The 23,347-nt window shown below is 48.9% G+C and overlaps 1 protein-coding gene across 2 annotated transcripts in view; it reads right to left on the reverse strand.

The window, feature by feature from the left end:
• The window catches only part of COL5A1 (collagen type V alpha 1 chain), a 147,733-nt gene extending 125,778 nt beyond the window's left edge, over positions 1-21,955 (reverse strand). For both annotated transcript variants that reach the window (XM_082775611.1, XM_082775610.1), the window contains exon 1: positions 21,828-21,955. In XM_082775611.1, coding sequence (XP_082631737.1) covers positions 21,828-21,915 — 88 coding nt within the window. In that variant the 5' untranslated portion in view covers positions 21,916-21,955. The remainder of the gene's footprint in view (positions 1-21,827) is intronic.
• Between the last annotated feature and the right edge of the window lie 1,392 nt (positions 21,956-23,347).

Here is a 23,347-nt window from a genome sequence, read left to right on the forward strand (position 1 = left end):
CTTTTTAGATGTTTAAATCAATAAACTGTTAGCATTTCCTTTATATCTATATCTGATTTTCCTCCTCAGAAATGTATAGCTGGAAGATGAATTTCAAAACTCTGCTTCACTTGATGAAAAAGGTTTTTAAAGCCTTTTTTTTTTTTTTTTTTTTTTAAACCATGAACCCAGAGCCAAAAGTTTCATCAGTTCTCAAACACCACAAAACATCTTTGATGCCCACAAAGTAACTACGCAGGCAGGAGAAATTCACTTACATTGCTAGCCCCTGATGATTTTTCTCTCTTCCAACCCATATTCATTCAGCAGATCTTATTCCTGATTAGGTGGTTAAATGAATTTGTTACTGTCAGTAGGGAAAGGAACAACATTTTACGTTAAGCCAACTGAGTTTTTAGGGACTAGTTAGAATAATATATAATCTGCTGATGGCCAACCATGCACAAAAAGAGGCTCATCCAAATAAAACACTCCGGCTCCCATTCCTTTATAATCTCAGCACAAAAAAAAAAAAAAAAAAAAAAAAAAAAAAAGTAGGCTATATATTTCCCTTCCACCTGAATTAAGGAGATGCACACAATGAGGCTTTGCAGTCATAGCACTGTGAGATGAGCAGGATGCCCCCACCCCACACCCCCAAAGGCTGGAAGGGGCATTTGGGGTTTTTAACCCCCAGGAGCTGAGCTAAGGAAGCAGCATTAGTGCAACACCACGAAATTAGTGTGCAGCCTTGACTGACCTTTCTGATCTCTGACCCTGGGTCAGGAGGTGAGAAAGGCAAGCCATCAGCCCCCTCGTTAACTCAGAGCAGCCTCTCCATTACACAGCTATCAGGAGCCAAATAGGAGCTAATTACCCTACAAAAGCCTCCTCCCTCCCTGCACCACCCTACCTGGAGCAGGAGACAGAAATCCCACTTCAGGAGCCAGTTCAAAAGTGAGGGGGTTTTGATCATGGAGCAGTATTCCTATAAAATCACGGCTTTTTGCTTAAAACCCACAGCTGCCATCAGGGCATATTGTGGCAGTGACCAAGAGGGACAAGAATTGATTTTTAGAAAGCTCAGGTCACCGGATCACTCATCGCTGCACAATCATTTTTCCCCTTTCAGATATTTTCCATTAAATTGCTTGCAATGATTTCTGCATGATTTTCTGTTCTTGGAAGTGCGCTGCATTTAGCAACTGAAATGTCATTTCGGGTCTTCCATTATACACGAAGGAGAACTCAAACCCAAAGATAGCAGCTAAATTGAAATATGCTACTATAAAAGCTAACAAGAAATATCCAAGAAAACCATCCAAAAAGCTTTCCCAGGACTCTAACACTGGCCCAGACAAATATTTACATAATTATTCACATCGGTTTGTTTTAAAGAAGGCCTTTTGTTATTGTTCCTTTGGCATTAGCCATCTAATTAGAGGCCAATGGCAGTTACAGAACTCGCTGCAGTCCTCCAGCAGCACCGACAAGGGGTGCTGCTTCAGTCACCTCCTGCTTGCTGGGGGAGCCCAGGGGAGGGAAGTGTCAAAAGGGAATAATATCTAGGGCATAACATCTTCCTGCAGACACCAGGGGATGAAGGAGCTAAAACTTACGTGGCTGGCTGCGTGCTGGGAAAGCAGAAGATGGAGGGGCAAAGGGTAAGAGGTCTCCTGGCAGAAATACCCACAAATGCCAAGTTTTCTCAGCTCTATTACCAGCACTACACTATGACCCTGGAGGAGTCACTTCTGTGTACATCTCTGCCTTACGTCCTAGCTTTTGGGACTAGTCTTCCCCTGGATGCATGCACACTGCCCAGCATAGCTCCAGCACACGAGCTTGATGTGGCCAGAAGCAAGGCACCACTTAGCACAGCAGCTTGAGATAAACGCGTGCCAAGGCACTCGTGGTGGTCTTCAAGAAGAAAATGTGCACAAGCCAGTTTTAAGGCAAAGCTCCAAGCACACTGATGAAGTGGATGATAAGAACACCCCTTCTTGGTGCCACAAGACTGAGTCCTTCCCATGCCTGCTCCCCCAGCCACGCAGCTGATGCCCCAGGACCCATGCACATGCAGGCTCCTCTCAATCCTGTTATTAGAAGACTTTTCCACACCATCCCTTTTCCTGTAGCCTGGCTCAGGCACCCAGCTCCCAAATTCTAACAGTCGAGCTCAGCACCCAAACCCCTTCATGCTCTTGAACCCCTGCAAAGGAGGTGACTCTGAGTCCCTGCAATCCCAGCCCCCAGCCTGGCCACCCCTCCAGCTATCATTCCCCAGCTTTTCCACGTTTTCTAAGAAAGGAGGTGAGAAGAGAACATCCCCATCACAGCCTCTCCTGCAGAGTGCTGGAGGGAGCCATGGCCAGACCTGGAGCACAGCCTGCTTCTGTACAGGGAGCTCACAGCTTTGCCCTCAGCCCCTGCTCCCTACTGCTACATCATGCCACCAAGCTGATGGCTGATGAATGTAATTCACATCCTGAATATCTTTCCTCTGCTTTTCTCAGGTTTACTGTGCTCCTGAGGCCTTTAAAGCTGGGATTCAAGTTACTGAAAGCAAGACAGTCCATCAGAGCACAGCAAAGAAGGAACAGAAACAAAGCTACCTAGGGCCATAAAGCTAAGCTGGAACAGTAAAAGGAGATTTCCCCCCCTTCCTGTTGATCTTCCCACCCCTAGGATAGATGTGAAGAGAGGAAAGACCCCAAAGCCAGCCTGTGTTTTATTTGGAAGCTGCCACCCCCACAGAAGGAGGTGGTGCTGGGACCAGCACCCATTGCTGGTGGCTCATCCAAACAAACATCCACGTGAGATGCTTCTGGGGAGCCCAGGGAAAGGAGACCCTCGGTATCTGCAAGGAGAGCTCCGCTCACCATGAGCCCATTTAACTTGAGCAAGAAAGCAATTAGTGTTCCCTCCTAGTAAAACTGCAGACAAATACTACGTAACCTTCCCGTGAACCAGTCCCAAGGCTCCAATAAAACCCTCGAGTCAAACACTTCTGTGTGAATTAGACGATACTTGAAGCTTCGGATTCCAAAGTGATTTCTTCAAAAACAGAAGAATTATTTTGTGACTGCTGAAGATATGATGGGCTTCCTCTAGCTTCCACACAGCACTGCTCGAAAGCCCCTACGTTTGAGGGGTAAAGAAAGCACAAGGACTTCCTTTCACATCACAAGCAACAGGGTACAAAATAAGTTCTGCAGCTGAAAAGATTCTTCTCCTCATTTCTTCCCAGCTACCGAAAGCAGCTGATGATTTCCTTGCATAGTACTCAGCTAGCACGGTGACTGGTGCTGCATAAAGGCTTTCTGTAGGTAAGAGAAGGGCTTTGGCCCCTCAGTGTAGCTTTGTCTGCAGGACATCCTTTTTACATCTGTAAAGAAAAACACATTTTTCCCCCTCAGCATCTGGGGGAGAGTTCTAGTGCTGAGCTTATTCTCGTTTGCTTGGAATTGGTTCATGGCATGATCCCTAATCATACTCAGAGGTTTTAAGAGCTCAATCACAACTTTGATCAGTCAGGCCTGTAATATTTGCAGACACTGTAACAATGCTTTTTCGTATCCCAATACACGTATCCCCCAAGTGGTTTCAGGAAATGCTTCTGGCATCTGGCAGCTCCTTGGCAGGAGAAAAGCACCAAACCGAGAGGGCAACATAAAGGCAGGCACAAGCACGCTCCTGGCAGAGGACAACAGAGGGATTGGTGTCTTCCACAGAGCAGCTGGGGCCACCCTTTGCACATTTAGAAGCAATTTTACTGCATTGCATCCTTTGAATCACTGTCCTTGGGCTGGCAGAGGAAAGCACAGCAAGGCAGGGACCCATTCAAAGCAAGTTTTCCCTCGTGTGTTATTGGCAAATAACTTGCTTTTCAGGTCGTAGTTACCGTGGTGCATAAAGCATAAGCAAACAATAAAGTTATACACAGATTACACACAGAAAATGATGATTCATCCAAATCTGAGCTGTTCCAGAGGTCTACCAAGAACCAGACAATGACAAACTCATAGCACTCTTGGTGCTGCCTTAGGAAAAGATCAAAGATGAAGAAAATTGAGTCTCATTGCCAGCAGCAGTGAAAAGCTATTTTAATTCCAAACATACTCTTCCCCACATTTGAGACAAAAAATAGCAAGCTAAGAGATGCTAAAAGATTAAGCTCACTGCAGGCCACTTTTCTGCTGTGCCCCCCAGCCTGAAATGGTGCCAAAAAGGCTCCTAGAACTGGTCTGAGTTCCAAGGACCAAGAAAAACCCACAGCTATATGGGAAAAACTCCATTTGAAGCCAATAAACCACAGAAGAGCAACACTTGATGGGCTGGCCATTAAAACCCAGGCTTTGCCTTGTTTGATATTTGGTAGCACTAAAGGACCAATTTTCTATCAGACAACTGAATTCTCCAAAGGGAAACAACTGCAGCTTTGTAAATAAATGGCTTAGCAGAGCTAAGGTTTGATGCAGAAGCCTAGCAGAGCCATATGTTCCCACAACTCTTCCAGGCCCTATTCCCACCGAGGAAAGTGTATTACATTGCTTTCAAACAATCCCAATATGTTCAGTGGCAATTTACTTAATAAGGCGAGGTGATAAGGCTGGCGGAGGCTGTCCCTAAGAGGGGGGTAATCAGAAAGCAAATTTGTATAGGAGCACAGCACAACAAGCATCATTTACATGATGCTCAGAAATGCAATCACAGCATATTGAGAGCCCCAAGAAAGATCTAGCAACGCTCCTCAGATACCTAACAGCAGCATCAGTGCCCTGAGCTCTACAAGCAATGAGACCCAGCTTCTGCACCAAGCTCTGAAGCCCCTGGAAGCATTGGGCTTCCAAATACTGATCCAGGACAGCTCATCTAAAGGCAGCTTGGTACTGATGTGCACCCTACCCGACTACAGTACAAGCACAGCCCACACCGCTATGTTACAGCAGGTAAAAACCAGATAAGTAAGAAGCAGCAGAGAAATCAATGCCCTGACACGTTAGCCTCGTTTTAAATGTTTTTCTCTGCTGTATAATACATTTACCTTGACATCGCCTTTTATTTGTTTTAAGGGCTTACAATACTTGTTTTCTTTACCAAAAGCAGGATAACACAAGTGAACAAGGAGCAAGGTCACAGGAATCAGTGATGAATCGAGACAGTCCATCTGCAGCTCCGCACATCAGACATTACCAACTTGACCATCCAATAAACTTCTCCTTTATCACCTAAATTAGGCACTAAATGTTAATTAAGCGTGTGCTTTAGAGGCCTTAAACTGGATTTATTTTGTTTTATTTTATTTTTTACCACTGCTATTTAGTCAAACTTTAGCAAAGTGACAGACTTGGATGCTCCAGAAAGATATCCAGCTCCCAAAGATAAATTCTGAAATATTGCTAGCCTTAATCGCACCCACCCTTTGTAGTGGCAGCCAGCACAGGTAACTCCTCCAAGCAGCAGCACAGCCTGCTGAAAAAGTTAAAGGCAGAGGGAAAAAGTCAGTAAGCTTGGCAGGGGGTGAGGCTGGACCCAGAGAGATTTATCAGCATGCTGACAGAGCCAGCAGCAGCACAGCTGGGACAAGGAAGGCAGGCAGGTGGCCAGGGGATGCTGCTCCAGCCTTACACTTCCAGGGTGGTCACCGAAAACCAAGCTGGAAATGTTATCCCAGACAATGCCGTGCCTGTGCAAAGGCCAAAGCTTCGATCAGCACCAGGAACAGGACTTTGATTAACGAGATATTGATGAGGTGGGAAAACAGCTTTGCTATGCATCAGGGAGGTACCACAGGGCAGATCCCCACATGGTGTAAAACAGCACATTTCTGGTCAGACTTCAGCAGTCAATGCTATTTCTTGCAGAGAAGGATCCTTCTCCTACACTCAGAGGAACCACAGCCTCCACACAGGACAATTTGTGCATGAGAAGAGTTTCCAGGTCCTTCTTTGTTTGGATGTGACACTTGAAAAGCAACCAGACAGAGTGGGTGAAGATGCCACCGAGCAGGAATATTTGAAATTCAATCACACCAGCATTAAAATACCCAGAGACAAGTATCTAGGGGAGTCACACAAATAGCCACCAGCTTTAGGCAAAAACAGATAGAAGAATACTCTGAATGAACTACAAGTGTGCAGTCCCATCCCGGGGGAGCCTTACAACAGAGAAATGGGAAATATTTGGGAAAGTTTGGAGCCTTGCAATTAAACTTCCAGCTCAGCCCAAAGAGGAGCCTGTGAGCCAGCACAGCTGGGTACCCGCAGGTAGAAAGGGAGCCGAAAGGCTTTTCGGAAACATACTGCAGTAAAAAGAGAAGGGTCAAGGGAAAAAATACAGGCAGGATCAAGTCTAATTAAAGGAGCAAAAATAAGTGACAGCTACAAAAAGGCAGGGGCTATTTTCATACCGAGCAAAGGGTCGCTGGCACGTTTGCAAAGCCACAACACCCAGAACTCCGGGAGAAAAGAGGTCCTTTGTGAGAGGGATGGGGAGGCATGGGAACCGAGGAGCCCCGGGGTAGCTTGGAGGCATTACTGTACTTAACACAAAGGAGAGAGACAATAGAGGGCAAGAGGAGCCAGGGCTGTTTATTTCTCTGGGTACCAGAGGTAAGGGAGCCTTCACAGATAGCGTTGGGAGAGACTGGGAAAAGTGGCCACTAAGGCTGTGTCAGGCCTGGATAAGAGGCTGGAGAGGTATGGAGACCTCAAGGGTGTGAATTCCAAGTTAACCACCGTTAGAAATTCTCTGATAACAGCTATTTCCTCAAAGTAAACGGCAGACCAGTGCTTCCCTTCCAGAAATACTGCAGGGCATGATCTAAAAGAAACCGTGGTGTTTTAGAGGTGCAATGGATTATTAGAGGGAATCATCTCGAAAATCCCTTACAAGACTTTAAGACAATAAGACAAAGTGCAGGGTGGAAACAAAACACTCCAAACAGATGCATGGTATTGTTTCCAAGGATCTGGATGAGGATGAAGCCTCCTGGGTCTGCACCTGAGCCAGTGCCTGCATGCAATGCCAAACATCAGAGCTCTGCCCACTTCTCAGAAGCAGGACAGCTGTGATGCCAGCCACGATGCCCACCAACCACAGGAGTGAGACAACAGCCACCAGGAACTAACACAGTTACTGATTTCTATAGATTTTCATAGATTTGATTTCTATGGGACTGCCTCGAGACTCATCTGGCCTGGTTTCCAAAGGTCAGGAGAGCTCCTGGCATCCTCTCGGAGCTGCTAAGCTGGAATTCGGTCCTTTACTGCCCTAACTTGGGCACCAAACCCAGCACCCATCCCTGAAACTTCAACATCTGACCAGAGCAATTTCTCTACAGCCCTGCCTGGCTTAGGTAGTTCCAAAACTGCTACCCCTGAGAAGCCTGCAAACTTCAAAGCACACTAAGTGGGAAAAAAAGGCATCCTCTGGCAGACAAGCAGAAAAACAAAAGACTAAGGATAGATCTAGAGCTTACTATAGTGCAGCAAGAGATGTCACAGCAAGCTCCAGGATGCTGGCACTGCAACCACAAACAGGACAAGAGCAACAGAAGGGCCTGGAGTCAGCCTAGAGATTGCATTTTAACTCCTGAAGGCTGTTGCTTCTTTACAGCATGCGACTTCACCCCACGCTGGGGGAACTGAGACACGAATCACTATCACTTCAGTTCAAGTCTGGTAGTAATTAATTTTATTGAGTTTGACATTTGAAGTAAATGAAGGAACATGCTTCTACCATCTGGAAAAGTGCATGCTGACACTTCCAATCACTTGTGCATCCATTCGTGAACGTGTGTAAGGAATGTTTGCTATTTTTACATATATACAGAGCAAGGCGGCAAGCGATGCATCGAGGCACCAACCCATGCAGATAAGTACAGCAGCCCAGCACCACTCATCATACAAATGAGCAAAAGTGTGTTGAGCAATAGCAGCAGCCAAATGATGTAAAGTATTTGGGAAACCAGAGACGAGACAAATGCCAGAAAGAGTTATCAGCGTATTTTGGGAAGACTGATCTATATGTGGAACACGCTTGATGTTTTCTCCATCAGGAAAACAAGCTATGAATGAAGTACCTTGCATTGGGTATATTCAACAGCTTAAAAGCAATCTGTGTACGTTTTATGTGCCATCATCTATGGCTCAGAGGAAGGGCAGATTTTTCATAACTACGGGAAAACAAATTGCATCCTTACAGAAGAGCAAAGATGCACTACATTCTTCCCTTCAAAAATACATGAAGATGTTTTCCAGAGCAAGCAAGGGAAAAACCATTCACTTTGACATGAAGACAGCCATTCTACAAAATACCAGCTATGTACAAGACTCAAACCCATGAGATCTTGGAAGGAACTCTCCCCTTTGCCAGTGCCATCCTGGCTTCTCTTATCCTTCTGCCCATTTCAGCCAAAAGCCACCAGGACCAATGCAGGTAAGTTCCAGGTGAAGAGCATAGCTACATGCACACAGTAGAACAAAATTTCATACTAAAACCCAGGATATTATGGGTCAAGCTAACCCATATCCATTCCAAGCAACCATAAAACTCTGCTGTTTTCACAAGCATTTAGAAAAATCAGCCAGACCTCAGCGGAGCAGCAGCCCCTCCAGCGACCACTGGCTCCTCACCCCTTTTCTCCAAGGGGCACAGACGATTTTGCCTTACAGAGCAGCTCCCTGCCCACATCCTCCCTTCCATTCACTCAGGGATACTTCACGCTCGACAAAACATCTGAGTGCAGTCAGAGAGCTGCTTCCTCAGCACCGCGGGATGTTCTCAGACCTGCGAGCCTCACCCGTGCCAAGTATGCCACTTCCTCCCAGGCTGCTGATCCATCATTTGGATGACTTCCAGGGGCACAGATGAGGACTGCTGCTTGTCTCGAGCAGGTTATTTCACCTCCCGAGCTCTCCAGTGATTATTTCTCACCGTGCTTTGCTTCCTAGAAGAATTTTCCACATGCCTTATTTAATCCTGCGTCGATTGACATTGCACAGACATGACATACCTGCCTGCTCTGACACCCCGCCACTGCTCTTCATTGCTCACTGAAGTGGAAATAAAGGTATTGAGACAGATCTGCTCCCCCAAATATTGCTTGTGGCACATCTGCAGGTTTGGTTCTCAGCATAGGAAAACTCATTTCACAGATCCTCAGGAGCTGGGATTTCCAAGTGACCCTAAGGCCACAGACCTGCAATCCTAAAGCTGAAGCTTAACCCTGTAGCTGGGGAATGAGGGGAGCTTGCAACATGAACCAGAGCCTTTCCTAGAGGGACAGAAGCACAGTGGTCCTTCAGGAGAAGGAAAAAAAAATAAATGCACTTCCCTCTCTCCCCTCGCCTTTCCGCTTTGGGGCATAGACATATGGCCATGGCCCACCGAGGAAGGCAGTAATCTGTTTCTGAGAAGTCGTGCATGCATACCAGATTATCCCTTCACATCCTAAATTAGCAACATGCAGATGAAGAGCTTTGTCCCAAAGGAGGTTAAAGTAATTTCTGCTTCACAGTACTGAAGCAGGGATCTTTAAGGGCATGGAGGCCCCTCTGCAATAGGATACAGAGGGTCCTGTGAACTGCAAAGAGCCCCAAGCTGGTTCATTTAATCAGTCCAGGGATATTCTCCTAATCTGAAGTTTCCTAGAAGCTCTCATCTCCCACATATTTTAGCCCTTCCACCATTGACGGAGACTTACTATATTTGCACTTCACCACCATCAGCAAACAACCACTAACCACCCAAGTCACAGCAAGAGGGGCAGGTACATCGGGCCCCAAACCCCACCCCAGGTCCATTCCTTACAGCCCACTACCTGGAATAATGTGGCAAAATCCACCCACCCCACCCCTGCAAAGCAGATGTTTCTGCTTCATCCTTGGAAAAAAAAAATAAATAGACACACACCCTGAAGTGGCCAGCTTTGCTCAGGCAGACTCAGCTATTTCTAGGCTGCTAGAATCATGCCTGTTTTAGCAGCCAGTCTGTTCTCACTTGGATGTGTCCCCAGTGCTAGTAGGGCCCTAGACCATCTGGCCAAGGCCTAATGATGCCCTCTAAGTCACTGCCTTAATTTCCCAGGTCAGCAGCAGCTATGTCCCTAAGGGTCCCAGCGGTCCCCAAGGGTCCCAGTCCCACATGGGCAGATGCCCGCAGCAGCACAGCGTGCTGCAAGAGCAGGACTTGCAGCCAAGCACCAAAATCCTGCTTCTGCCCAGCAAAACTCAGCGTGCGGACACCAAAAGGTCAGAGTGAGATCCTAGCTGGCACGCGGGGGTGACTTCAACCCTCAAAGTAAACCCCTGCAGGCTGCGTGCAGAGGTCAGGTATGGCACAGCACATCCACGACCGCCCAGGGCAAGGCACCGCTGTTTGCCAGCAGCTGTGGGGCTCCTTGGTTGTGGGTTCCCATGTGAAGAGCAAAGGGCTGATCCTGCCTGGCCCTTAACTCTCAGCTCTGCTCCCAGCAAGCATCTCCCAGTCAGACCCTGCTGGGCGAGCATCTGTGGTTTGAGGAGAAAAAAGGAAAAACAGTTGTTGAGACCCTGCAGAAGCCTTAACCCCCTGGACGGGCTCTGGCAGAAGGGTTGAGCATGCCTGCTGCCTTCTTCCTATACTTCTTGTAGGACTATAACCTCCAGTGCATGAAGGATTCACTGCTTCCTGTTATATCTCTCGTAATTACAAGAGCACAGGGAAAATCTGTGTTTCCAGAGCAGATATGGGCCTTATTGTTTTCTGTTTTGCGTCCTGCAGGGAATCAGAAGTGAAGTTTTTAGAAAAGCCAGAGCCAGTTAGAAGCACTGGGGGCTGGACGCTCCTCCTCCTGGTCCCAGCTCCTGAGGTCAGGAGGGAAAGCATCCAACAGTGGCAGAAAGACAGATTGTTGTAATTTAAACATTTGAGAGAGGCAGAGAGAGGGACTTTCTCCCCAAGCGTACACGACGTGATGGTATGCCTCTCCTGATCCCTGCAAACCCTTGCAAGAGAACATTCCGAGCAGTTTTCCTATATGAGCACTCTCCCACGTGTGCCAAAAGGCAGTGACAAGGATGAAAGCTGCTTCCTCCTCCCACCCTCACGTCGCTTTTGGATCACAGAAACGACAAGGGGATTCTTTGTGATCTGCCCTCCCTGTTACAAAAAGCAGAAGACCCAAAGGGATCAAGAGAAAAACAACACCAGCCTCATTAAGAGAAGCATCTGCAGCCACAGGGCTCCAGGCAAGCACTCCTTATCCTTCAAGGAATCGACAGCTTTCCAAGGCGAGACACTGAGCAGCACACGGCCAGGGAACAGATGCTGTAACTGGAGGATGGACAGCCTCACATCTTTTAGGGAAAATCATCCGACGGGCACGTCCAGCACGGGTCCTGCCCTGCAGCACACTTCTCCCGCATGGCAGCTCCAGCAGGGTCACAGCAGGGAGTGCAGAGCAGCTCTGCCAGCCCTACAAGCTGTGTCCTACCTGCCAGCAGCCAACCACCCCCCTATACCCACCTCATCCACCTCCAGAGGTCCGCTGCCACGCGATATCAACACATCAGAGCCAAGACTTCAATGCACAAACCAGGCACCATCCTCCCATGCAAGAGCTGTGAGCCATCAACTCCTCCCTGCCTTACTACACCTGTAGGTCAAATCACCACATCATTAGGGGAAGAGCCCACGTTCCCCGTCATTTGATATCAAATGGAATGTATATTGAATTTTCAGCTAGCTTGGACAAAATCCTTCAGAAGTTGCTTGTGGAAATCATCTCGCATTAGACAGGCAAGTGGTTGGCTTAGTTTCCTACTAACGCTATGCTTTGAGGGGGGAGGACAAATCGAGGGCTTTAGTTATTTTTCTGAAGGAATATCGGTTTTTACACCAGAGAAATGATTTCACAGCAGAAAAATCCAATGGCTAGAAATCAAAAATGTAAACATTTCTACGTAGCCTCTCAGGATTCGTGTTCTGCCAAAACACCAGAGGAGCACCAGACGACACGCAGGGTGCGTGCCCCAGCACCACTGCCCCCACCACAGCACACCACACCACACGTCCTTCCTTTCCAGGACAGCAAAAAGCAATTAGCCCAAGTGCTGATGATCCCCAAGGAGAGTATTTCAGCCACATGAAAAGCGAAACCCATAGGTACAAGAGCTCAGGACTTAAATTCTATCCCCCTAAAATGAGCATTAACAGCTGCTGAACCAGCTTCTGTTTTCTGGCCTCCTAGGCACCGCTGCTCCTTTACTGAAATTGCCCCAGCAGTATCAATTAGAGGAAAACTGGCCAACTCCCCATCGTATCCCACCCACTTGGCATTAACCCATGCACAGCCCACCACTCCCCCCTCCACAAGTGCAACCCCAAGCCACATTTCTATTTTCAGTGCTCTGCCAGTGTGGTTAACCCGCTGCCTGGGGCTTACCGAGTCAATCTGTTGGGCAGGAAATTAAAAAAGCTTAATTTATAACAGGGCATTTACTAAGGCCAGGAAAGGGGGGATGGGGGCAAACTATAGGGTGTGCCCACGCTGATTTCCAGGCACCCTATGGACTCACACATCCCACCACCCCGCTCTAATGCTGCAGCTCCTTCCCTCCAGGATGGTGCAGCAACCAAGCCAGGACCCACTGCTTGAAGTCCATGCCTTTTCTTGCCAGCTTTTCAAGAGATATTGTCCCAGGACAGCATCTTAACACTGCTAGCCTTGCTAAGTGTTGGAGGAAAGCATCCTGAGTATTAGGAGTTACCACATTAATTTAGAAGTGGCAAGAAAGAAGAGGAGCTTACTAACAAGCTCCAGCTTTGTTTTTGCAAAGCCACTGAAGCAGTACAGCAGCAACAAGCCTGCTTCCAGAATATTATCCAGGTTTTTCTGTGTACAGCCTACATCAGCAGTTGGTTTCTGAGCCCCTGGCAACTACAATTGCCAAACCCCTGCTCCAGACCCTTGCTAACATTTAGGTGCCCGAACATTTCAGATTTCAGCTGAGATTTCATCTCGTAACTCTCAAAATACAGTGAAACAGAGCTGTCTGGCACCAGCTGAAGCACCTGGCTTGGAAGCTCCTTTTTTTTCCATTTCTTCTGAGCAGAATGACACTTGTGTTCAGCGTGACTCATCTCCTTGACCTTTCTATTCACTTTTAATGGTGCAAGCTGGAAATAAGGGCATACAAACAATGCGCTCATTATTCAGCTGGTGAACTGCAGCCCTCGGACCAGCTCTCTACCCTGCAGCAGACAAGGGCACACAGCATGCGCATCTCATTCCAGCACATCCAGGATGAGCCCCTCCAAGACCATGCAACCCCACTGCTTATTTCACAGCAGAGGGGTGCAGCCCAAGGAGCTCGTACCCTACTGGCAGAAGTCCATATAAAACGGTGCACAAGTGCAAGAGATCCTGGGAAACTGGCAGTGTCACCTCCAGGAATTCAGCTGCAAGGAATTCTTACCGAGGTATTGTCCTGGAAACTGAAAAGGGGGTGGAGGGAGGAAGGGAAGAGGAAAAGGGGCTGGCGAGGCTCTCAGCCGAAGCACGGCTTTCCTGCATGTCCACACAGAAAATAGAAACCCCAACTGACGCGTGAATGAAACTAAATCCGGCCACTAAAACTTCCTGAGAGTCCCTCCAAGCAGGGGCTGCAGCAGACCCCTCGGTGACCTCTCCTCTCCGGGAGTTTCCCCTCATTGACTTGGTGCAGCGTTTCCAACAGAGCCGCAGCTTCCCCCACCCTCCGCAAGCTGCAGCAAAGCAGAGCACGAAGAAAAGGGCTTTCAACAGTTTGCTTAAAAGCTGAGCCAGGAAAAAAAAAATTATTACTTTATTTACTCTGAAAGAATTAGCATCTCCCTGGCTGCAGAGGCACAGCATGATGCAGGCAGGGATGGCACGCAGGGTCAGCCTGAGCCAACAGACCCAGATGCACTGAAGCCCCACAGGTCACCCAGATCCTCAGCAAGATGCAGCTTCCTAAGGAGAGCACAGCCCCTGAAATACACCCCATCCCTTGCCAGGAAAATAGGTTACCTGGGTCCCTTAGGTGAAAGCCAGACCCTGTTCAGATAGATGGGAAGTTGGCCCTGAGCCTCATGAGCTGAGCATCACAAGGAATACAACTTCAGGCATGGGGGACTTCACAAGAAATCAAACCAGACTCATTAGGGACAAATACACTCAGCCCAGGGCCTGTATGAGGGCGGATATTCAGTAACAACACACTGGAATTGCTTTCTTATAGCACCAAGAGCCAAACATCTCCAGCTCCGAGGCAGTGCCAGACTGACATCCACTCACCTTACAGCCCAGGGTTAGCACACAACACCCACAGGGTGCCCCAGCCTCACTATCCAGCACCCTGCTTCCATTTCCATCCCTCCAGCTTCCAGAAGCTTTTCTTCCCAGTAAACTAAAGCATGTGTGGCTGCCTAACAGACCCTCCACCGCCTTCAGATTTCACTTACAGACAATTCTTCAGAGTATCGAGAGCAGCAGATGTAAGGGCATGGTGCTCTGTGTTACTCCCCATCATCTAAACTGTAAGAACAATCTGTTCAAAGTCTGAAGACAAAAACCCAAACCTTTTTGGATTTGCAGCGTGTGATGCACTAGTAGTGTTGCTAGACAGGAAGAGACCAGCCCACAGAGGAAAAGCATTTTTCAAGCAGACAACTCAGACCACAACTGAGAACATAACCTGAGGCACGGGGATGAAAAAGGGCTCAGAATATTTCAGTGCTTGAAAACAAATGCATCTTGCTGGCATATCAGCATCCAGCCTTACTTTTGTGTTACAGCAGTGACTCGAGGCCAGGTTCTGTGCAGGGAGAGAGGATCAGGCCCCAGGGCATCAGAAATGCAAGGGACTTGCCCAGGGGCTGAAAAGCTGCAGCAGAGCTTGGGAACGAGCACTGGTGTAGCTCACTCCACTCATTCAGTCCCCAAGCCATCCTTTTTCCTTCCAGCTCCTTATCCAACCTTGAAGAAAAGCTTCTGCATTGTAAATACATTACTATCATTTTCCTAATTTCAGAAGTGACATCTTGACATTGTGAAAGCTTCCAGATGATGCAAAGAATCCTGCTGGCTTCTGGAGAGAAGAGTCCAGACTCAGAGCAACCAACCTCAAAAATGCCTTTTGTGTAGTTCATTTATTTTAGTTCCAAAGATTTTCCAGACGTGTCCGCAGAGAAACCACGGCATCATTTGGATGGTTCACTCCGCGCTAGGCTTCATTTCAAGAGCCTTGAAATCTGCCGACAGTAACCCAATGGCTAATTACACCCCATTGCCAACCTAAGTTTTTTCCACATAACATGAGATTGTTACAATTTTTCCATTCTTTCATGTCTCAACTTTTTTTCCGGTTTTAGTCATTCTTCCCATATTGGGTTTTTCTTGATTTGTTTGTTTCACACAAAGGTCTCAATTTTAAGGAAAACTGCCAGTTTGCAAACTCAGCACATATCCGCGTGAGCTTCAGCAGAGCTACCAAGGATAAAAAAAAAAGAAAAGCTTTGATATACACCAAAGCCAGGCTGCAGCTGGAAAAGGGTCCCAGCAACTTCTCTCAGGCAAGCCAGGAGGGCAAAGGAAGGGTGCATTGCCTAAACAGCTGAAGGAAAAAAGCAGGTAACACCAGAAGGTAGAAGATCTTAAGGGTCTGAGGACAGCACCCTGCTTACCTTGGTCAGAGGTTTGCACCCGCAGCCGGTGAGGCTAACTCAGGACACTGCTACGTGTCCTGCTGATGCTCAAAGTCTAGCCACTTTCAGAGGTTTGGTTCATTGCCACTGGTCCAAGGAGCCTGCAGTTTGCAGAAGGCTTTAACTCTTACCAGCAGAATACTTTTATGCAGTAGCCCCACTCCCTCATTCTCCAATATCTACTCTGCAGTCTTGATGTCTTGGTCATCGGGGTAATTTTCTGCTAAAGGATGGGTATCAGGAGGCTTAAAACCCTGAGTAAATCACGCCAGCAATTCTGCTCCTCAGGCACAAAGCGGCTCCTGACAGAAGCTAACTCTGCACAAGGAGCAGAGCTTTCCCCAGGGCCAAACCAAGCCCCACAAACACACTTGAGCTCCCCCTGGTTTGCCACAGGGCACCGCACCACATCCTGCTGTGGACATGGGGCTCGCTGCTTTCTCCAGAAGGCACAGCAGTGTTCATCTGGAAGGTTTCCCTGTCCTGAAGTCTCCTAAAACCTCTCCAGAAAGCCACCCTCCCAAAAGCAAGGAATAAAAGCAGTGCTATTCCTGACAGCTCTGTAATGATAAGGTGGGGGGTCATAATCAGAGAAATCCAAGTAAAAAAGAGCCAAGAACGGCACTAAGCAGCCCTTACCCAGACGAACACAACCAAGTCCACATCTCAGCACAATTCAAGTTTGGGATCAGCAGGCACAGCAGGAGCAGTGCCTTTTGTGGCACGGGTCCTCCCTTGGGGTGCCCCCAGCCACCACTGATCCAAGGGGGACCCCCACATCGGGACAGGCAGGGGGTCCCAGCACAGCTCCACTTCCAGGCCCTGCTGCTCGTACAGGACAGACCTGCCATGAATCCAGGTCAGACGGTTGCCTTCCATATGGCAACTCTACTCCAAAGCAGCTCAAAATGTCAATAGCTCGGGGAACCCTGCAGATCATCAGGCTGAGCTGCGGAAGCACAATTGTGCACGCATGCCTTTGTGGTGACACTGACACTCACTGTTGGGCAAATAGTGAAGATATTTAACTTGACCCAGTTCCAGCAGATGACTGAAAGGCCTCAGCATTCCCAGAGTGTCCTCAATCACTGCATCAGACCTGCAGAGTAAGGGCTTTCGTACAGGCGTAAGGGGAAGCCTACACTGGAAAGAGTCTTCCTCCACATGAATGTAGTTTGAGGTGTAACTTGTGGTTCATTTCTAGTGTATTTCCTAAATAATGATCTTGTTTTAAACTGGAATTTCCATTCTCCTGTTTTCACACAGGGGAAGTAATCATGTTTTCAACCAAAACCCAAATTTAATGTTTCCTTAGTTTTATAGAATAGCTGCTTCCTAAGGATAAGGTTCCTGCTAAGCAAACTGGGTGAGCATATACATTGCCACATGGATACAAATATAAATCTGGCACTTCATCACACGCAATGCAGCAGGGATTTCTACAGCCATAGGGACCACTACACCTCAAAGTCAATTCACCCTGCAACAGAACAGGAGCTCAAAATGCATTTGTTCTTCCCAATTCACTTGGACCAGGCATCTCTACCCAAAAACCAGCGTACACAGACCGTGCTAACCATCTCTAACACAGGTGCCAAGCAGCAAGCCAGCAAACAAGCTCAACCCTTTGAAAGCCCTTCAAGGCCAAGAGCCACCCCTGCACCTGCAGTGTCTGCTGCTGTCCAACAGCCCCGGGCTCAGCTTCTTCCTAGGTCCCTCCAGCCCTTCCTAGGTCCCTCCGTCCTCCAGCTACATCCACAGCAGCACCACGCTGATACCTCACACCCTACCTACACCAGCTCCTCTGTTCCCCTTTCCCCGATTCCCCCATATAAGGTTTGTCAGCCCAAAAAAGCACATGATCTTCAACCTGCTTCCGTGAAAGCACTCCCAGTATTGCTATAACGCAGTTCTTTGAAGTTTGGGAATCGCATGTTTGCACAGTACAGCTGGCCATGCAGCTCCCACCTGCTCCAAGAGCAGCCCCGCAATGCGTTCCCCACACCACACTGCAGTCCCAGCACCCAAATAGCAGCCTGAAGGATCAGGGCATAAGACAAAAGTAGAAAACGTAACTTAAAATCATTTGCTGATTTGTTTTACTGCTACAGACAAAGAAAAATTCAGACGGAGGAGTGGTTTCCTGGAAAGCATTCCCTGATTTATTTCAGAAGTCCAGACAAAACTCACATTACCTAAAAATGCATCTATAAATGGTACTTCCCCAAACGCCTCTGCATTAGCGATATGTGCCACGGCAGTGCCTTCTGCTTTTTTAGCATCTGCTGCAATAGTTTGTCTTGGCTTAAAGAACAGATCTAATTCAAAGCAGTTATGAGAACATACTCTGAAACCATGCCCTGAAGCCGGGCTGCGGGACAGATGGGGAGCTTTGAGGCACAAACAGCACCAGGACCTCACTCCATCGCCCCTGGCAGAGGAAAAGCAGTCCGGGACACACTGCTGGTTGATAGGACATCCTGCCATTAACAGGCTGGGCTGACAGTGGCAAATATTTTTGTGTTGGAGCTCTGAGGGAACTAAACGGTACTTTAAAATTAGAGCTGCTGTGCTGAGCATCACAGACAGCACTGCTGCCACACAGACAGCAACAGCACTTCAACAGGTTCCCTTGGGAGCTGCCAACAGCCAGCCCAGGCACTAAGCAGACCACGGTGATCAAGCTGGAGACAGACTTAAGAACATGTAATATACACCAAACTTAATCACCTTCCAATTGTCTCATGGAGTTTTTACACCAGATTGAGCTCGCTCCCAGGCTCACACCTCTACCCGCACATCACTGTCCTGCTGCAGAGGAGGCAGAGTTCAGAGCAGGAACCACAGCACTGCATCACCCCCAAAGGTGGGACAGGCATCACCACAGCCCACAACACATCATGCAGCTACAGGTAACCACGAGACACTGGGGAATCCTATTCTGCATGGTAAGAACCTGAGAAATCCATCCCCATTCAGCAACAAAAAGTGAGAAGCAGGGGTCAGTACCCGTTTAAAAGGATGCACATCCCTTTTGCAGTCCCCCCCAGTTTGTTCTAGGGCAGAACATCTGCATGCACTAGGAACACCACCAGTTTTATTGGCTTACTCTTGCTTTTACAGGACATTTTACATGCCAGGATCCAGTAGTGGAGCTCTGACACAGCAATGCCAGCAGGCAGGAGGTCCACGCTATCATTGCTTTTTGCACATGAGAAAGGATCGGTAATCTCCAACAGACTTTGCCTTAGAGAGCTACAACCTAAAAAGCAGGGATGAAAAGGGACCCAATCCCTAAAGAATCATGGCCCAAGCAATGCAGCTGTGCTTTGGACCACAGAGCCAACACTCCCATTAGCTCTGCTGGGAGCCAGCTCCTCGATCATGGGTTGGGAACCAGCTCCTGCATCCAGCCCTGCAGGGAGGCGAGCGCCAGAGCAGCCTTCAAAAACTGCCTCTAAGGGAAGGGCCTGCAGAGGGATTTCATCCTGACCCCAGCTTACATGGAAGAATAATAAATTACCTAAGCCAAATGCCTGCACCCCGTCCCCTGGACGGAGCATGGCTGACAGCTGGGCTGCTTTTAACTGAAAGTCCTGTTCCAAGCTGGCAATGCACTGACAGCATAATCCAGGTTTTACACTGGAAATCAGAGTCGCCATCAATTCCAAGCTTAAAGTCATATTTCTTCTTGTAAAACAGTATCAACGCTTTCAATTGGCAAAATATGAAACAAAAGGACTTCTAACTGGCTGGATAAGGATTATTCTTTAGCTCATTCTGGATGACTGGGGAAGAGCCAAGGGGAGAAGCAACAGATGGTAACTGGATACTTCATAATTTCCAGCATTTTTATTTCTTCTGAAGAGCATGCCATGTATTATTACACTTCTCTACCACTAAAGGAAACTGCTGCTTCCAGAAGTTTTCACCCAAAAAAACAATCCAATTTTATAGGCATTTGTAAAAGTATAGACAGGCTCCAACTTTGCGGGTTGGATTTGTGTGACATCATCTGTTAAAATATGGGAAAATGTGAGCTGGAAGGGCAGTGTTCAGAGGCAGTTCAGTTCGTGCCATTCCTGACACTGGGATTTCTCTATTTTCCCTGGAAGCCTTCTGTCCTGGGTTCTTCTCCCTTTCTTTGGGGACACCTGATGGATCTGCTGCTGAGGATGAGCACAGAAGTGCTTCACCTCTCCACACACAGCAACCAACTGAACTGAAACTGAAACAATCCTGGCTGAAATAAAACCCAAGAAAACTTGGAAAGATTAAAAGGCTATAAAAAGCATTAGTCAATGCCATCACCAGTCCAAATCTGACTCCTCCCTCATTTAAATTATTTGATGCCCTATTAGGAGGCTCATTAAGAAAACTCAAAGCTTTCACTACAAGAGCCATTACTTGGAGCAACGGGCTGGCCCTACAACAGCTCACCAGCCACCCATCACCTCGTTAGCTCCAGCCAGAGCACAGCTCTGCTTCCTGCAGCTGCCGCCCAGGGCTGGACCCAGGACTGCCAGAAAAGTTACCTGCTAACTTGAAAAGGAGCTAGGTCCTATGCTGAAGCTGCCTGAAGGATACACGCTGACAGGCAATATGCCTAGGGATGCTCTGAAACCACTGAAACATCAGTACAGCAACAGACAAAAGAAAAAAGAGAACTTCATAAACTGTCCTTTGAAATAGTTGAGACTGAAGGTAGTCCAGTTTTCAACTAACACAAAGTCAGGGTGGCCAGACAAGCTGGCTGCACAAGAAGGGAATCAAGAAGAGCTAATATCACCCCAGTATTCTCAGAGAGAACTGCTCTAGCAGCCCAACACAGACTCTAGCAGTAGGTCCCACTGCCGTTAACTTTTTCTGGCAGTGATTTTTATTCATTGACCAGCACTTATTTTCCCCATCTTGCTCAAACTCTGCAAGCAAACCAGCAATGAAAGCATTCCTCATATGCCACCTTTCTTAAGGAAGTTTTAGGAACTCAGAAACTATAGTCTGCAACCACACTGCTACACACAGAGTCCCACAAGTGTTCACCCTGCTAAGAACCAGCCCCACAATCCCCACTGCCTGGGCTGCTCAGGGAAGACAGCAAGCACGCAAATATCGAGCATGAATGCTGAATCCCAGACATCTCAGCTCTTTGCTCTTCAGAGCACTACTCCATTTCTCAAGTTACCCTGCACGACTCCAACTTTTCACATTTCAGAAGCAGCCTTGCCAACAAGCTAGCCGTCCCCTCGCAGGACTGCTCAAAAAGAGCTCGGTGCACCAATACCAAGTGCCCGCTGCAGCCTCAGCAAACGCCCTGAGAGCACACAAAACTCTTAGAGCAGCTCCACAAGTCTCCATCCAGCCTGCTCTGGCATTTCACATCCACCCTGGGGACGGCAGACATTTGGAAAGCAGAGCTCTGGAAACGCGCTCTGCAAAACCAGAGCGCTCGCCTGGTGAAACCGAGCGCTCAGCCCCGCTTCTGCCTGGCTGTCCAAGTGACATTCCAGGCTCTCGCTGCACGCCCAGTGCTGCTCCACATCTGGTGCTTCTCTGCACTTCCTCCTGCCCCGCTCAGGAGCCACGATTTTAAGGAGAAACCCGGAAAATTCGGGCTGGCGAGGCGAGAGGGCAGAGCGCGCCTTGAGGAGCCGAGCAGGAACTTCTGCACAGCTTTTTTTTGTGTGTGTGAGAGATCTGGGCTTTGATGTACGGCGGGGAGAGCAGATTACTTGTGGACAAAAGTTTCTGCTCCTCGGGGAGGAGAGCTGTGCAAGAAGAGAGGCTCGGTTAAACACATCCCCACGCCCGGCCATATAAAGAGCTGCAGCCTCCGCCAACACGTCCCAGCTTTTTGCTGCAGGACACAAAAAAGCAACAGGCAGACTCTTTAAGAAAGACGAATAAACTATTGTTTTAAGGGTGGTTTTTTTTCTTCCTCCCCTTTTACGGGCCCCCTGACAAATGGCATTCAGACCCGAGCAGCTGAAGGGTTTTTTTTTCCCGGAATGCAGCCCAGGAGCGCTTCGCCCCGCACAAAAGCCCCGCTCGCAGGGCGCAGCGGCCCCGGCTCGCTTCTGGCACCCACCAAAGCCTAAAGAAAGGGGTCCCGGGGGGGTCCCCCTGCCTCTTACCTGCCCGGCCGAGGGACACGGCACCCAGCAGCAGCAGCAGGCAGCTCCGTATCCAACTGCGCCTTTTCCACCGCGTGTGCGTATCCATGGTCCAGAAAAAACGGGGTACCAGCTCGGGACAATTCAGGGAGAAAAAAAAATGCAAAAAAAAAAGAAAACACGCCAGAAAAAAAAAAAAAAAAAAAGCAGCTCGGACCCCCCCCCGCCAACCCACCCCCCCCGGAGAGCAGCCGCCCTATAAAGCCATGGGATGGGCGAAAAGCTCTCGGGGGCTCCGCCGCGCTCGCTCCACCGCGCTGGCCCCCGGCCCCTGCCTCGCTCCGGCGGCGCAAAACTTTCTTTTCTCTTTCCCCCCCCCTCCCCTCCTTCCCTTTTCTTCTTTTAAACCCAAGGCAAGAGTTTGTCAATCTGGGAGCCGAGCAGCAAATCAGGGCCGGGCGGAGCAGCCCCCCCGCCCGGGTCGGCCCGGCCCCCCCGCCCGCCCCCCAGCCCGGCCCGGCCCCAGTCCGGGACATTGAGGGGAGGGGGGGGGTTCAGCACGGCTGGGTGGCTCCTAGCAGCACCCTCAGCCCTGGGGTTTCTCGGGGAGAGGGGTTTGGAAGGGGCAAAATGCAAGGATTTGGTGAAAAGGAGGCTGGCGCTGCAAGGAGGGCGGTGGAGAGGCAGCGGGGCTGCTCGCCCCCCGGTCCCAGCACTGCTCTGCTCCTCTTGGTCTTTTTGTGGAGCTACCGAGCACTGCTCGCTTGGGATAAACACCAAGGGACAGTGCAAGGGACATGAACCACCAGCAACACCAAAGGACAGTGCGTGTCCCTTGCACCAGTGACAAGCGCTGAGGGATGGTGCAAGGGACGTGCACCATGAAGTGACAAACACCAAGGGACGTGCACCATTAAGTGACACCCCAGCACCCAGGCAGACTTTGCATCCACCCCTCAGGCCCCAGGGTCCTGGCAGAGGCTGAACCTTGCACTGTAGGGCCGGGGGCACACAGCGCTGCAGCCCCCAGCAAGCCCCAGATCAGAGCAGGCAGGGAAAAACAACCAGGCGCAGCCTTCCCCTTAAGGTGCTTCCTAGCACCGATACCTGCTGACCTGAACGATGCCCACTGCTAGCACGCACCCAGCTGAAAAGTCCCTAGTCCTGTGACTCGAGTATCTGGGGTCACCAGATTTCAAGGAGCAGTGATTTCTCCTACAGACTCATGCCCTAAGCCCCACCAAAGCATCCCAGCCCCTGCAGAGCAGCACCTTGAGGCCCTTTATTGTCCATAGGGGAAATAACCATGGCTGGCACCTGCACTCAGCACTCTGCCTACATCAGCCTCCTCATCCAAGGGTTTGGCACTCAGCACTGCAAGAGCCAGGATAGCCACTGGCTGTTCCTGCTTATCATCAATAATTAGAGGGACAACACATGATTTGGGGTCACTTATCCTGTCCCTGCTTTGGGGGACATCCACTGGAAGGCTCGGTACAACAGGGGTTACACTGAGCTATTTGCTCAGCATTGATCTTTGA

Source organism: Aythya marila (assembly GCF_965140915.1).
Source record: "Aythya marila genome assembly, chromosome: 19".
NCBI classification, from domain to species: Eukaryota; Metazoa; Chordata; class Aves; order Anseriformes; family Anatidae; genus Aythya; species Aythya marila.